At 52.0% G+C, this 14,510-nt stretch overlaps 1 protein-coding gene across 1 annotated transcript in view; it reads right to left on the bottom strand.

The window, feature by feature from the left end:
* Positions 1 to 14,510, bottom strand: part of SORL1 (sortilin related receptor 1) — a 64,913-nt gene that overhangs the window by 18,030 nt on the left and 32,373 nt on the right. Inside the window, exons 21-34 of the mRNA XM_069741147.1 lie at positions 12,319 to 12,457; positions 12,038 to 12,211; positions 10,512 to 10,625; positions 9,668 to 9,790; positions 9,281 to 9,400; positions 8,782 to 8,907; positions 8,600 to 8,707; positions 8,392 to 8,523; positions 8,018 to 8,149; positions 7,589 to 7,723; positions 7,329 to 7,478; positions 4,325 to 4,471; positions 4,036 to 4,164; positions 3,527 to 3,653 (exon numbers count right to left, since the gene is read on the bottom strand). Coding sequence (XP_069597248.1) covers positions 3,527 to 3,653; positions 4,036 to 4,164; positions 4,325 to 4,471; positions 7,329 to 7,478; positions 7,589 to 7,723; positions 8,018 to 8,149; positions 8,392 to 8,523; positions 8,600 to 8,707; positions 8,782 to 8,907; positions 9,281 to 9,400; positions 9,668 to 9,790; positions 10,512 to 10,625; positions 12,038 to 12,211; positions 12,319 to 12,457 — 1,856 coding nt within the window. The remainder of the gene's footprint in view (positions 1 to 3,526; positions 3,654 to 4,035; positions 4,165 to 4,324; positions 4,472 to 7,328; positions 7,479 to 7,588; positions 7,724 to 8,017; positions 8,150 to 8,391; positions 8,524 to 8,599; positions 8,708 to 8,781; positions 8,908 to 9,280; positions 9,401 to 9,667; positions 9,791 to 10,511; positions 10,626 to 12,037; positions 12,212 to 12,318; positions 12,458 to 14,510) is intronic.

The raw sequence follows: 14,510 nt of genomic DNA, 5'->3' as shown, positions 1-14,510 counted from the left end.
GTTACGTGGGACTGATGCAGAGTGTTACATTACGTGGGATTGACGCAGAGCGTGACATGCGAATGATGCAGAGCGTAATGGGGACTGACGCAGAGCGCTACGTGGGACTGATGCAGGGCGTTATGGGGACTGATGCAGAGCGTTACATTACGTGGGGACTGATGCAGCGTTACGTGGGACTGATGCAGAGTGTTACATTACGTGGGATTGACGCAGAGCGTGACATGCGAATGATGCAGAGCGTTATGGGGACTGACGCAGAGCGTAACGTGCGAATGATGCAGCGTGCTAAGTGGGATTGACGCAGAGCGTAACGTGCGAATGATGCAGAGCGCTATGTGGTGAGCATCAGTCAGCCATGAGAGGATGATACAAGGCGCTCATATGTCTTCCTTTACACATCTATTTTTAACCATCACATATGGATTTTGCACAAAACGTGAGACATTATGTACAAGAGATGAACAAGAAAACTCTATTGTAGCCAAAAAAGTACAGAATATTATATTTAGAATTGAGAGTCCTCAGTGGTTGATACCTTTTAATGGCGAACTGAAAAGATGGTAACAAATTGCAGCTTTCAAGACTACACAGGTCTCTTCATCAGGCAGAGACTAATCTAGACTATATACCTGATGAAGAGACCTGTGTAGTCTCGAACTCTCTTTTTTAATATTGTTTTTTAAAATGCTTCAATAAATTTTGGATATTTTACTTACACTGGATGGACGTGCTGGATATTCCCTTTTCCTTTCTTCTACGTGGCTCTGCTATATACTACGTGGCTGTGTTATATACTACGTGTCTGTGCAATATACTACGTGGCTCTGCTATATACTACGTGGCTGTGCTATATACTACGTGGCTGTGTTATATACTACGCGGCTGTGCTATATACTACGTGGCTGTGTTATATACTACGTGGCTCTGCTATATACTACGTGGGCTGTTCTATACTACGTAGCTGTGTTATATACTAAGTGGGCTGTGCTATATACCACGTGGGCTGTGCTATATACTACGTGGCCTGTGCTATATACTACGTGGCTATGCTATATACTATGTGGGTGGGCTATATACTACGTGGCTGTACTGTATACTATGTGGCTGGGCAATATACTACGTGGCTCTGCTATAAACTCCGTGGCTGTGTTATATACTACGTGGCTCTGCTATATACTACGTGGCTGTGCTATATACTACGTGGGTGGGCAATATACTACGTGGGTGGGCAATATACTACGTAGCTGTGCTATATACCACGTGCCTGTGCTATATACTACATGGCTGTGTTATATACTACGTGGCTCTGCTATATACTACGTGTCTGTGTTATATACTACGTGGGCTGTTATATACTACGTGGCTGTGCTATATACTACGTAGCTGTGCTATATACTATGTAGCTGTGTTATATACTAAGTGGGCTGTGTTATATACTACGTGGCTGTGCAATATACTACGTGGCTGTGCTATATACAATGTGGCTGTGCTATATACTACGTGGGCTGTATGCTACTTGGCTGTGCAATATACTACGTGGCTGTGCTATATACTACGTGGCTGTGCTATATACCACGTGGCTGTGCTATATACTACGTGGGCTGTATGCTACTTGGCTGTGCAATATACAACGTGGCTGTGCTGTATACCACGTGGGCTGTGCTATATACTACGTGGCCTGTGCTATATACTACGTGGCTATGCTATATACTACGTGGGTGGGCAATATACTACGTAGCTGTGCTATATACCACGTCGCTGTGCTATATACTACATGGCTGTGTTATATACTACGTGGCTCTGCTATATACTACGTGGCTGTGTTATATACTACGTGGGCTGTTATATGCTACGTGGCTGTGCTATATACTACGTAGCTGTGCTATATACTACGTAGCTGTGTTATATACTAAGTGGGCTGTGTTATATCCTACGTGGCTGTGCAATATACTACGTGATTGGGCAATATACTACGTGGCTGTGCTATATACCACGTGGCTGTGCTATATACCACGTGGCTGTGCTATATATTACGTGGGCTGTATGCTACTTGGCTGTGCTATATTTCTCTGCTGTATCTGTGCATCATGAATCGTGGTATGTGTTAAAGAGGGGGGGCCCACTGAGACCGTCGCAGTCCGCCCGCGAATTGGCGCAGAATTTGAACCACACTTCGCTAATTGGTCGCGCCCTGCCGGCCGAATCCTGTGTATTCAATGTATTATTCTAGAATCTTCATAAATAAACTACATGCATATTCTAGAATACCCGATGCATTAGAATCGGGCCACCATCTAGTTCTAAATATTTTTCTATCTACTGGCTAACACTGTACCGAGATATATATCTTTCCTGTATCAGATTATTATATATAATGTATTGACCGTTCATTCGGCATATTTACTGGATATTAATCCTGTGCCTTTCCCGCTCTCTTACAGAAGGCCTGCGATCTTCTCTGTGAAGCGTCCAGCTGTAGTCCACCTTCATGTTCACGATCCATCTACCTTGGTATCATTGTTCCATCTCCTTGATCTCCTGATGAAATCTTTCTCCATGTTCTTCGCTATCAGCACCAAGGTTTTCAGAAAGTAAAGAACGTAACTTCACATTTATCAGACAACCCAAGGCCCTGAAGCGTCTCGGCATCTTCTCCACCATGGACTTCAATTTTGGACTTTTGTTGCCGCCTAGAAATGTCTTCACAAAGTCTTTAATAGAATCGCGAGCCCGTTTCTCAGCAGCTTTCATTTTTTGTTTCGAACACGTCGCCCTTCACGAGTTTCCGAATATCCAGACCCACAACAATCCCTTCCTTTGGTTTTGCCGAGACCTGGCACACAAGCACCTAAATGTCTCTCCTGCGTTCGGTCGTGTTCACAAACTGCTTCATCGGCCGAGGTTAATGTGGAGCGGTGGCACGAGGACTTTAGTGGGATCAGTGGAACCTGCTGTTGAGTCCAGGTCGCCCATTTGTCCTCGGCCATCTTTTGTGGTCCAGTGCGGAGTCCTATCGGGCTGCGCCATTCGCACAATAACATGGGCACTTCGTGTATCCTCCTTTCTGAGGAGAACTTTGAGATCACGACATACTGACCATCCTGGAGCCTCGTAGTTCAGTTTCTTGAGACTAAGTCTAAATTCTCATCTCTTTCCTTCAAGGCACAGAAAGGCGCACCGGCGCGGAGCATACGAGCGGCCATTGTGCAGTAGCAGCCTTCCATCAATCGTCTCCACTTGCTCTCATTGTTCCGCAATACACTCGAGAACCGTCTTAAGAAAAGTATGGAAGGAATATTTATCCAATCTAACGACGCCAAACTCATCCATCAAAGGTCACACAAAGGTGTCAAAGTACGGAGCAAGAAAAAGTCCATGGAGTCAGTCCTTGTGAAATAACTGTACATGATGGAATTTTTTACTACACTTTTTCTGTTGAACGATGGAAAGTATATAAAAGTCGTCACTTTGCCCACAATTGTACGCTTACACCGGTGTAATCCATGGGCCGGCGCAGCTTTACCTGTAGAGCACGTTGTAGACGCAGGACGCCAGCGGCATCCTCTTGGGTCGCGCCCACGTCAGGGTGATATTGCCGGAGAAGTCTGCGGACCACTGCAGGTTCTGGACCTTGTAGACCACGTTGTCATCTAGAGCAGGTAAGGGACAAGTCAGGTGACACAAGCTCACAAAGTCCAATAATCCGACGCCTGTATGTGCTGGATTACTGGAAGTCTTAGGTCATGACATGATGCTGCGGAGGTCACAACACAGATTTATGCGATTTTTTTTCCTGGCTTTCTTGAGATTTCATTATAAATACTTTATGCATCACTTTTTTACCAGTGTCGAGAGGCCGGCTTGCTGTAAGTGAATGGGAACAATGTTGGTTGTTGTGCTGATGACAGCTGCAGTCTGTTACAATGTGCAATGTCGTTCCTTCCTAATCTAATCACAGCTCACCTGCACCGACACATTGTAACAAATGACACCTATGGACAGCACAGACTAGAAATGAGAGGTGACACTTACCGGTGCAGTTATTCTCATCGCTGCCGTCAGAACAGTCCAGAAAGCCGTCGCAGCGGTCAGACAGCGCAAGACAGGCTTCACCGTCATCGCACAGGGAACCGTTCACACAGGAGGACGGTCTGTGAGTCGCTGCAGAGGCGGCAAATATGGATCAGTGTAACCGCAGAAGAACGCGACCGCCCAGTCCGGCTCTGCAGGGACGTGCAATCCACTGCTCTCTGTTATCAGCCATCACTATCATAATAATTACATCTAGTGCTGTCCGTTACCAGGGAAATACCAAACTTACGGCAGTGAAGCTCATCTGTGCCGTCCTGGCAGTCCGTGATGCCGTCACATCGCTTCCACTTGGGCACACAGTATTTCCCCTTCTGGCATTCAAACTCAAAGCTGCTGCATTGGTCGTGTGATGTGGAGCTGGGCGAGGTGGCGTTGGCTGCCAGTGGAAAGACCGAAAACAGAGCAAAAAAGGTCTAATTGACTCAGTCACCCGCACCCCGGACTCTCACAGTCACCCGCACCCAGGACTCTCACAGTCACCCGCACCCCGGACTCTCACAGTCACCCGCACCCCGGACTCTCACAGTCACCCGCACCCCGGACTCTCACAGTCACCCGCACCCCGGACTCTCACAGTCACCCGCACCCAGGACTCTCACAGTCACCCGCACCCAGGACTCTCAGTCACCCGCACCCCGGACTCTCACAGTCACCCGCACCCCGGACTCTCACAGTCACCCGCACCCATGACTCTCACAGTCACCCGGACCCAGGACTCTCACAGTCACCCGCACCCCGGACTCTCACAGTCACCCGCACCCAGGACTCTCACAGTCACCCGCACCCAGGACTCTCACAGTCACCCGCACCCCGGACTCTCACAGTCACCCGCACCCCGGACTCTCACAGTCACCCGCACCCCGGACTCTCTCAGTCACCCGCACCCAGGACTCTCACAGTCACCCGCACCCCGGACTCTCACAGTCACCCGCACCCCGGACTCTCACAGTCACCCGCACCCCGGACTCTCTCAGTCACCCGCACCCCGGACTCTCACAGTCACCCGCACCCCGGACTCTCACAGTCACCCGCACCCCGGACTCTCACAGTCACCCGCACCCCGGACTCTCACAGTCACCCGCACCCCGGACTCTCACAGTCACCCGCACCCCGGACTCTCACAGTCACCCGCACCCCGGACTCTCACAGTCACCCGCACCCCGGACTCTCACAGTCACCCGCACCCCGGACTCTCACAGTCACCCGCACCCCGGACTCTCACAGTCACCCGCACCCCGGACTCTCACAGTCACCCGCACCCCGGACTCTCACAGTCACCCGCACCCTGGACTCTCACAGTCAACTGCACCCCGGACTCTCACAGTCACCTGCACCCCAGACTCTCACAGTCATCCGCACCCCAGACTCTCACAGTCACCCGCACCCCGGACTCTCACAGTCACCCGCACCCTGGACTCTCACAGTCAACTGCACCCCGGACTCTCACAGTCACCTGCACCCCAGACTCTCACAGTCATCCGCACCCCAGACTCTCACAGTCACCCGCACCCCGGACCCTTACAGTCACCCGCACCCCGGACTCTCACAGTCACCCGCACCCCGGACTCTCACAGTCACCCGCACCCAAGCTCCAGACTCTCTCAGTCACCCGCACCACCGCTCCAGTCTCTCACAGTCACCCACGACCTAGCTCCAGACTCTCACAGTCACGCACACCCCCACTCCAGACTCTCAGTCACCCACACCCCAGCTCCAGACTCTCAGTCATCCGCACCCCGGACTCTCACAGTCACCCATGCCCCCGCTCCAGACTCTCACAGTCACCCACGACCCCGCTCCAGACTCTCACAGTCACGCACACCCCCACTCCAGACTCTCAGTCACCCGGACACCAGCTCCAGTCTCTCACAGTCACCCGCACCCCCACTCCAGTCTCTCACAGTCACCCGCACCCCCGCTCCGGACAAATTAGGAAGAGGGACATGTACATAATATACCAGTAGTAGGACAGCCGTCCCCGGACTCTCACAGTCACCTACACCCCAGCTCCAAACTCTCACAGTCACCCATGACCCTGCTCCAGACTCTCACAGTCACCCACGACCCTGCTCCAGACTCTCACAGTCACCCATGACCCTGCTCCAGACTCTCACAGTCACCCACGACCCAGCTCCAGACTCACACAGTCACGCACACCCCCACTCCAGACTCTCAGTCACCTGCACCCCCCCCTCCCCCCCCCGCTCCAGTCACTCACAGTCACCCGCACCCCCGCTCCAGACTCAGTCACCCGCGCCCCCACTCCGGACAAATTAGGGAGAGGGACATGTACATAATATACCAGTAGTAGGACAGCCGTCCCCGGACTCTCACAGTCACCTACACCCCAGCTCCAAACTCTCACAGTCACCCATGACCCTGCTCCAGACTCTCACAGTCACCCACGACCCTGCTCCAGACTCTCACAGTCACCCACGACCCTGCTCCAGACTCTCACAGTCACCCACGACCCAGCTCCAGACTCTCACAGTCACCCACGACCCTGCTCCAGACTCTCAGTCACCCGCACCCCCGCTTCAGTCTCTCACAGTCACCCGCACCCCCGCTCCAGACTCAGTCACCCACGCCCCCGCTCCGGACAAATTAGGGAGAGGGACATGTACATAATATACCAGTAGTAGGACAGCCGTCCCCGGACTCTCACAGTCACCTACACCCCAGCTCCAAACTCTCACAGTCACCCATGACCCTGCTCCAGACTCTCACAGTCACCCACGACCCTGCTCCAGACTCTCACAGTCACCCACGACCCAGCTCCAGACTCTCACAGTCACCCACGACCCTGCTCCAGACTCTCAGTCACCCGCACCCCCGCTTCAGTCTCTCACAGTCACCCGCACCCCCGCTCCAGACTCAGTCACCCACGCCCCCGCTCCGGACAAATTAGGGAGAGGGACATGTACATAATATACCAGTAGTAGGACAGCCGTCCCCGGACTCTCACAGTCACCTACACCCCAGCTCCAAACTCTCACAGTCACCCATGACCCTGCTCCAGACTCTCACAGTCACCCACGACCCTGCTCCAGACTCTCACAGTCACCCATGACCCTGCTCCAGACTCTCACAGTCACCCACGACCCTGCTCCAGACTCTCAGTCACCCGCACCCCCGCTTCAGTCTCTCACAGTCACCCGCACCCCCGCTCCAGACTCAGTCACCCAAGCCCCCGCTCTGGACAAATTAGGGAGAGGGACATGTAGATAATATACCAGTAGTAGGACAGCCGTCCTCGTCAGAGCCGTATATACAGTCCTTGTAACCGTCACACACCCACGTGTTCATGATGCAAACGCCATTGTCGCATCGGAAGTGATTGGCCGGGCAGGTGGACGGTCGTGTGGTCGTCTGAGGAATGGTTGCTGTTCACCATGGAAAGAATATTTTATTTTAAAGGTAGAAACGTTTAAGTCTTTATATCGACATTGAGTAAAAGGAAAACGATTTTTCTTCCGTGTGACAGAAGACAAACCTCCGCACTCCTTCTCGTCTGACCAGTCCCCGCAATCGTTCTCGCCGTCACATTTCCACCGGGTGGGTATACAGTGGCCGTTCTCACACTGGAACTGATAGTAGCGGGCGCAGGCGGGGGTGTCCGTGGGGTTCGCTGCAGCAGAGGAGACAGTGTGAATAGTGGAGCAGCGAATACAGCAGACATTAAAGGGCACTCCACCTACACAGAATGGAAATGTATCACCACCAAAGAACAAAGGAGACGGCTTCCATTATGTCCCACGGAATATGACAGTGTCCCCCCATCACCAGGAGGCTTAAAGAACCTCCTGCAATCGTGGAGGGGGCTGTCCGAACGCTGTACGGTGATTTCCAGGCGCTGGGAGGGGTCATTCTCGGTGTGTCTAGGTGTTAGGTGTTATCCTGCACACGTCTGAAGGAGACTGACCGCAGTTCGCCTCGTCCGAGTAGTCGCCGCAGTCGTCCATGCCGTCGCACTTCCACACCAGGCTGATGCAAACTCCGTTTTGGCAGGAAAAACTCTGAGAATCGCAGTTCTGCTTAAATTCTGGATCTCGAGCTGTTAAAAAGCATCAAAACAGAATATTACTGTATGTAAATCCTCATTCACTTCACAGCTGCAGGTTTGTTACAATTGTGTGGGCTCCGGACAGGAGCATTTTACTTGCCCTGATACATTGTAACAATCCGACAGAAGAGGGATCAGTGCTGTTACAGAAGATTGACTAGACTGGATACACTGTCACAAACCTTCAGCTGTAAAGTAAAATATCTGCATCACTGAAGCGCTGTAATACTCACAACATCCAGCGTAGGCGGGGTCCTCATCGGAGCCGTCGTGACACTGCACGATGCCGTCACATACCATGATGTGGAACAGACACTGCAGCCTGTTCTTACACACAAAGTCCATGTAGCGGGTGCACAGGGGCTCTGCGGGCACAGGGAACAGTGATTACCAGGTATTCCACCAATGGACGACCGCCGGACCCCCGGGGGCCGGACTCACCGCAGTTCTGCTCGTCTTCCCCCTCGGAACAATCCTGCGCCCCGTTGCAGTGTTTCCCGGACGGGATGCAGGTTCCGTTTCTGCACTGGAATCCATTGCACTTCTTTTCTGCAGGTGACAGCACGGACACAGTCACATCCCCGCACACAGCACATGGCGGACCCCCGCATTCGTCTCCTTACCGCAGATGGCGTGGTCCTCATCGGAGCCGTCCTGGCAGTCGGAGTCGCCATCGCAGACCCATCTCTGGGGGATGCAGTGACTGTCGTGACACTGGAAGCTGGAGGGTTCGCAGGTGTGAGAGACGGCTGCGGAGAAGAGGGTGGCCGAGGTCGTCACGTCTTACAAGTGTTACTGCACCCACTGACCCTGGCAAGACAGCCGGCTCTGTGCCCTCAGCAGGACCCTCGCATGCAACCCCCTGCATATACTGCCGGAATAACCACCCTGCAGGAGGGGTCGTATCTGCAGCTCCCCCTAGTGTACAGAAGGTTGGTGCTACATGGTGCAGAGGGTTCGGAGCTCTGTACCAGGAGAGCGCAGCTCCGGCAGATATAAAGATCCATTGGGGAATGAATCAGTGCCGACGACTGGCAGCAGCAACGACCGGATGATAAACCGCGGAGATTCCCTTCAGGGGGGTGTACAGCAATGCAGATGGCCGCAGCCCCCGGGACCTACCTGTACAATTGGACTCGTCAGACCAGTCTCTGCAGTCGTTGTCCCCGTCACAGACCCACGACTGCCGGATGCACATCCCCGAGCTGCAGTTAAACTCGTCCTCTTTACACCGATGCGCCTCTGCAAAGAGTCAGGTGGTAAGACGCGTCAGGGAGGTATCTAATGTATCCAAGCACGGCCGCCGCCATCCGCTGCATCCAGGAACCTCTCCTGTGCTGGTCATTTGTTACAATGTATCAGTGCAGGGAAAGTATCAGTCTGGAGTGCACAGATAGATTGGATACAACTGCAACAAACCCTCAGCTGTAAGGAATATTAGCCCCCATCCCTTGATATTAGAGGATCCCCCCCCCCGGGGCCCCTGTACTTCCCGAATCTGCCGCTCACCACAATGACTCTCATCGCTGTTATCTCCGCAGTCGTCCTCCAGGTCACACTTATAGGACAGGGGGATGCAGGACCCCGACTCCTGACAGCGGAACAGCGTATCGGGGTCACAGGCCGTAGTCGCTGAGGAGAGAGAACGCCGAGGATCAGCGAGCGCCGAGCACGCGGGGGGAGCGGAAGATTCTCAGAGTCCGGATCATAAGCCCCAACTCCGCGCAGCCAGCCCCCTCTACATGAGCGCAGCGGGCAACGAAGGGGACTACAAGCTATTACCCCCTGGTATCAGCCATTACTGGGGGACGTGACTGTAGGACAGGAGACTACAAGCTATTACTCCCTGTTATCAGCCATTACTGGGGGGAGGTGACTGTAGGACAGGAGACTACAAGCTATTACTCCCTGTTATCAGCCATTACTGGGGGAGGAGACTACAATCTATTACCCCGTTATCAGCCATTACTGGGGAGGAGACTACAATCTATTACCCCGTTATCAGCCATTACTGGGGGAGGAGACTACAATCTATTACCCCGTTATCAGCCATTACTGGGGGAGGAGACTACAATCTATTACCCCGTTATCAGCCATTACTGGGGGAGGAGACTACAATCTATTACCCCGTTATCAGCCATTACTGGGGGAGGTGACCGTAGGACAGGAGACCACAAGCTATTACTCCCTGGTATCAGCCATTACTGGGGGAGGAGACTGTAGGACAGGAGACTACAAGCTATTACCCCGTTATCAGCCATTACTGGGGAACGGGACTGTAGGACAGGAGGCAACAATCTATTACTCCCTGTTATCAGCCACTTCAGGCTGGGGGGCGGCGGTGAGGACTCACGGCAGTCCCTCTCATCGCTCATGTCCCCGCAGTCATTGTCGTTGTCACACTGCCAGATGCTGTTGATGCAGTTCCCGTTGGAGCAGCGATACTGACTGGGCAGACAGGAGATCTCTGCAGAGAACACAAGAGACAAACCGATAAAGGATTCCTGGAAGGAGACATCATGGCGGCGAGGCTGCTGCACTGATGGGGGGGCGCACTGATGGGTCAGCTGATGTGGTGGGGACCACTCCCACCATCCTATAATGGTCACCTGATGCATCAGCTGACGTGGTGGTGACCACTCCCACCATCCTATAATGGCCACCTGATGCATCAGCTGACGTGGTGGTGACCACTCCCACCATCCTATAATGGCCACCTGATGCATCAGCTGACGTGGTGGTGACCACTCCCACCATCCTATAATGGCCACCTGATGCATCAGCTGACGTGGTGGTGACCACTCCCACCATCCTATAATGGCCACCTGATGCATCAGCTGACGTGGTGGTGACCACTCCCACCATCCTATAATGGCCACCTGATGCATCAGCTGACGTGGTGGTGACCACTCCCACCATCCTATAATGGCCACCTGATGCATCAGCTGACGTGGTGGTGACCACTCCCACCATCCTATAATGGTCACCTGATGCATCAGCTGACGTGGTGGTGACCACTCCCACCATCCTATAATGGTCACCTGATGCATCAGCTGACGTGGTGGTGACCACTCCCACCATCCTATAATGGCCACCTGATGCATCAGCTGACTGTTGGTGATAGAGCAATCTTCAGTGACCAGGCGTGAGTGAGGAGCTCTCTGGGTGCAGTGGTGCTTCTGGGGGTTCATTATCCTGGTGCCTTTATTCTGCTGTGCGACGCTTTGCAGCAGAGAAAGCGAAGTGTTTATTTCCTCGTCCCTTTGGTGTTTGTCACTATTCCCTGTGTGGTAATATCTGCAGAAGGGAGGGGCCCGAATGTCAAAAGGGAGGGGCCCGAATGTCAAAAGGGAGGGGCCCGAATGTCAAAAGGGAGGGGCCCGAATGTCAAAAGGGAGGGGCCCGAATGTCAAAAGGGAGGGGCCCGAATGTCAAAAGGGAGGGGCCCGAATGTCAAAAGGGAGGGGCCCGAATGTCAAAAGGGAGGGGCCCGAATGTCAAAAGGGAGGGGCCCGAATGTCAAAAGGGAGGGGCCCGAATGTTAAAAGGGAGGGGCCCGAATGTCAAAAGGGAGGGGCCCGAATGTCAAAAGGGAGGGGCCCGAATGTCAAAAGGGAGGGGCCCGAATGTCAAAAGGGAGGGGCCCGAATGTCAAAAGGGAGGGGCCCGAATGTCAAAAGGGAGGGGCCCGAATGTCAAAAGGGAGGGGCCCGAATGTCAAAAGGGAGGGGCCCGAATGTCAGGTGGGTGGGGCCCAGAGGTCAGGTGGGTGTGGCCTGAATGTCAGGTGGGTGGGGCCCAGAGGTCAGGTGGTGATTTGCTGTGCGATGGGGTAGGTCTCTGGGGTTCTTGCTATCCTCACTCAGCCTCAGCGCTCACCTTGCTTGGCACAGGTCTTGTTCTTCAGCTGATAACCATGAGGACACTCGCACTGCGCCTCCCCAGCAGAGGAAGACTCCTCCTTCACCCCCTCTGGACAACGGCAAACTCGGCTGTTGTTGGCCTTGGGCAGACACAGGAGACGGCAAGAGTTCGATGTACAAGAATTCACTCCTGTGGGGGAAACCATCAGCAGGTATGTTAAAGACCCCAGATAGGACGCTGGTACAACCACTGTATTTTACACAGATCAGTGACTGACATCTGGGTTGTTACATTACCCATCCATTTGCCCTTATAGAAAATCTTCATGTCCATCACTCCTGACAATCGACCAATCAGAACTTCCGCCTGGGCTCCATTGTACTTTGAGGCCCTGAAGATGCTGAGCTGGGACCAGTCGTCCCAGTAGACTTGATTCTGTCAGTAGGAATAGCAGCGGTATTAAAATACGTGGGGCGCAACTAGTGCATAGGGGGGCACACATAGCGTAAATGGGGTAATACTAGCATATAGGGGATATTACTAGAGTATAGGGGGTATTGCCAGCATATGGGAGGGTACTACCAGCGTATAGGGGGTATTACTAGCATATATGGGGCATTACTAGCGTATACAGGGCATTACTAGCTTGTATGGGGCATTACTAAGGTATAGGGGGTATTACTAACATATAGGGGGTATTGCCAGGGCATGAGTGGTACTGCCAGCATATAGGGGTATCACTAGCATATATGGGGCATTACTAGCGTATACGGGGCATTACTAGCGTATACGGGGCATTACTAGCGTGTATGGGGCATTACTAACGTATAGGGGGTATTATTAACATAGTAACATGGTTAGTAAGGCCGAAAAAAGACATTTGTCCATCCAGTTCAGCCTATATTCCATCATAATAAATCCCCAGATCTACGTCCTTCTACAGAACCTAATAATTGTATGATACAATATTGTTCTGCTCCAGGAAGACATCCAGGCCTCTCTTGAACCCCTCGACTGAGTTCGCCATCACCACCTCCTCAGGCAAGCAATTCCAGATTCTCACTGCCCTAACAGTAAAGAATCCTCTTCTATGTTGGTGGAAAAACCTTCTCTCCTCCAGACGCAAAGAATGCCCCCTTGTGCCCGTCACCTTCCTTGGTATAAACAGATCCTCAGCGAGATATTTGTATTGTCCCCTTATATACTTATACATGGTTATTAGATCGCCCCTCAGTCGTCTTTTTTCTAGACTAAATAATCCTAATTTCGCTAATCTATCTGGGTATTGTAGTTCTCCCATCCCCTTTATTAATTTTGTTGCCCTCCTTTGTACTCTCTCTAGTTCCATTATATCCTTCCTGAGCACCGGTGCCCAAAACTGGACACAGTACTCCATGTGCGGTCTAACTAGGGATTTGTACAGAGGCAGTATAATGCTCTCATCATGTGTATCCAGACCTCTTTTAATGCACCCCATGATCCTGTTTGCCTTGGCAGCTGCTGCCTGGCACTGGCTGCTCCAGGTAAGTTTATCATTAACTAGGATCCCCAAGTCCTTCTCCCTGTCAGATTTACCCAGTGGTTTCCCATTCAGTGTGTAATGGTGACATTGATTCCTTCTTCCCATGTGTATAACCTTACATTTATCATTGTTAAACCTCATCTGCCACCTTTCAGCCCAAGTTTCATATAGGGGGTATTGCAAGCGCATGGGTGGTACTGCCAGCATATTGGGGGTATTACTAGCGTATATGGGGCATTACTAGTGTATTAGTAGCATATATGGGATATTACTGGCGTATATGGGGTATTACTGGCGTATATAGGGTACTGCCAGTGTATAGGGGATATTACTAGTGTATATGGGATATTACTATTGTATAGAGGTATTACTAGCTTATAGGGGATATTACTGGCATATATGGGGTATTACTGGCATATATGGGGTACTGCCAGCGCATAGGGGTATTACTAGTGTATATGGGATATTACTATTGTATAGGGGGTATTACTAGTATATAGGGGGTATTACTGGCGTATATGGGGTACTGCCAGCGTATAGGGGGTATTTCTAGCGTATATGGGATATTACTAGTGAGCGTGTGATATTACTATTGTATAGTAATTATTACTAGCATATAGGGGGTATTTACACTGGCTACCCATTCGCTACAGGGTCCAGTATAAACTCATCTCTCTCACCCACAAATCTCTCCACAGTTCTGCACCGCCTTATATCTCCTCTCTCATCTCCGTCTATCGCCCTACACGTGCCCTCCGTTCTACAAATGACCTAAGACTAACATCCCCTGTAATCCGAACCTCGCACCTCCGTCTCCAAGACTTCTCTCGTGCTGCGCCAGCTCTCTGGAATGCACTTCCCCAGACGATCAGACTGATACCTAGCCCCGACCTATTCAAGCGCGCTTTAAAAACCCATCTCTTCAAACAAGCCGACCACATCAACTACTCAGTAAACTAACTTTGC

This window comes from Ranitomeya imitator, chromosome 10 (genome assembly GCF_032444005.1).
Source record: "Ranitomeya imitator isolate aRanImi1 chromosome 10, aRanImi1.pri, whole genome shotgun sequence".
In the NCBI taxonomy this organism is placed as follows: domain Eukaryota; kingdom Metazoa; phylum Chordata; class Amphibia; order Anura; family Dendrobatidae; genus Ranitomeya; species Ranitomeya imitator.
This window is presented reverse-complemented; position numbering and strand designations above follow the sequence as displayed.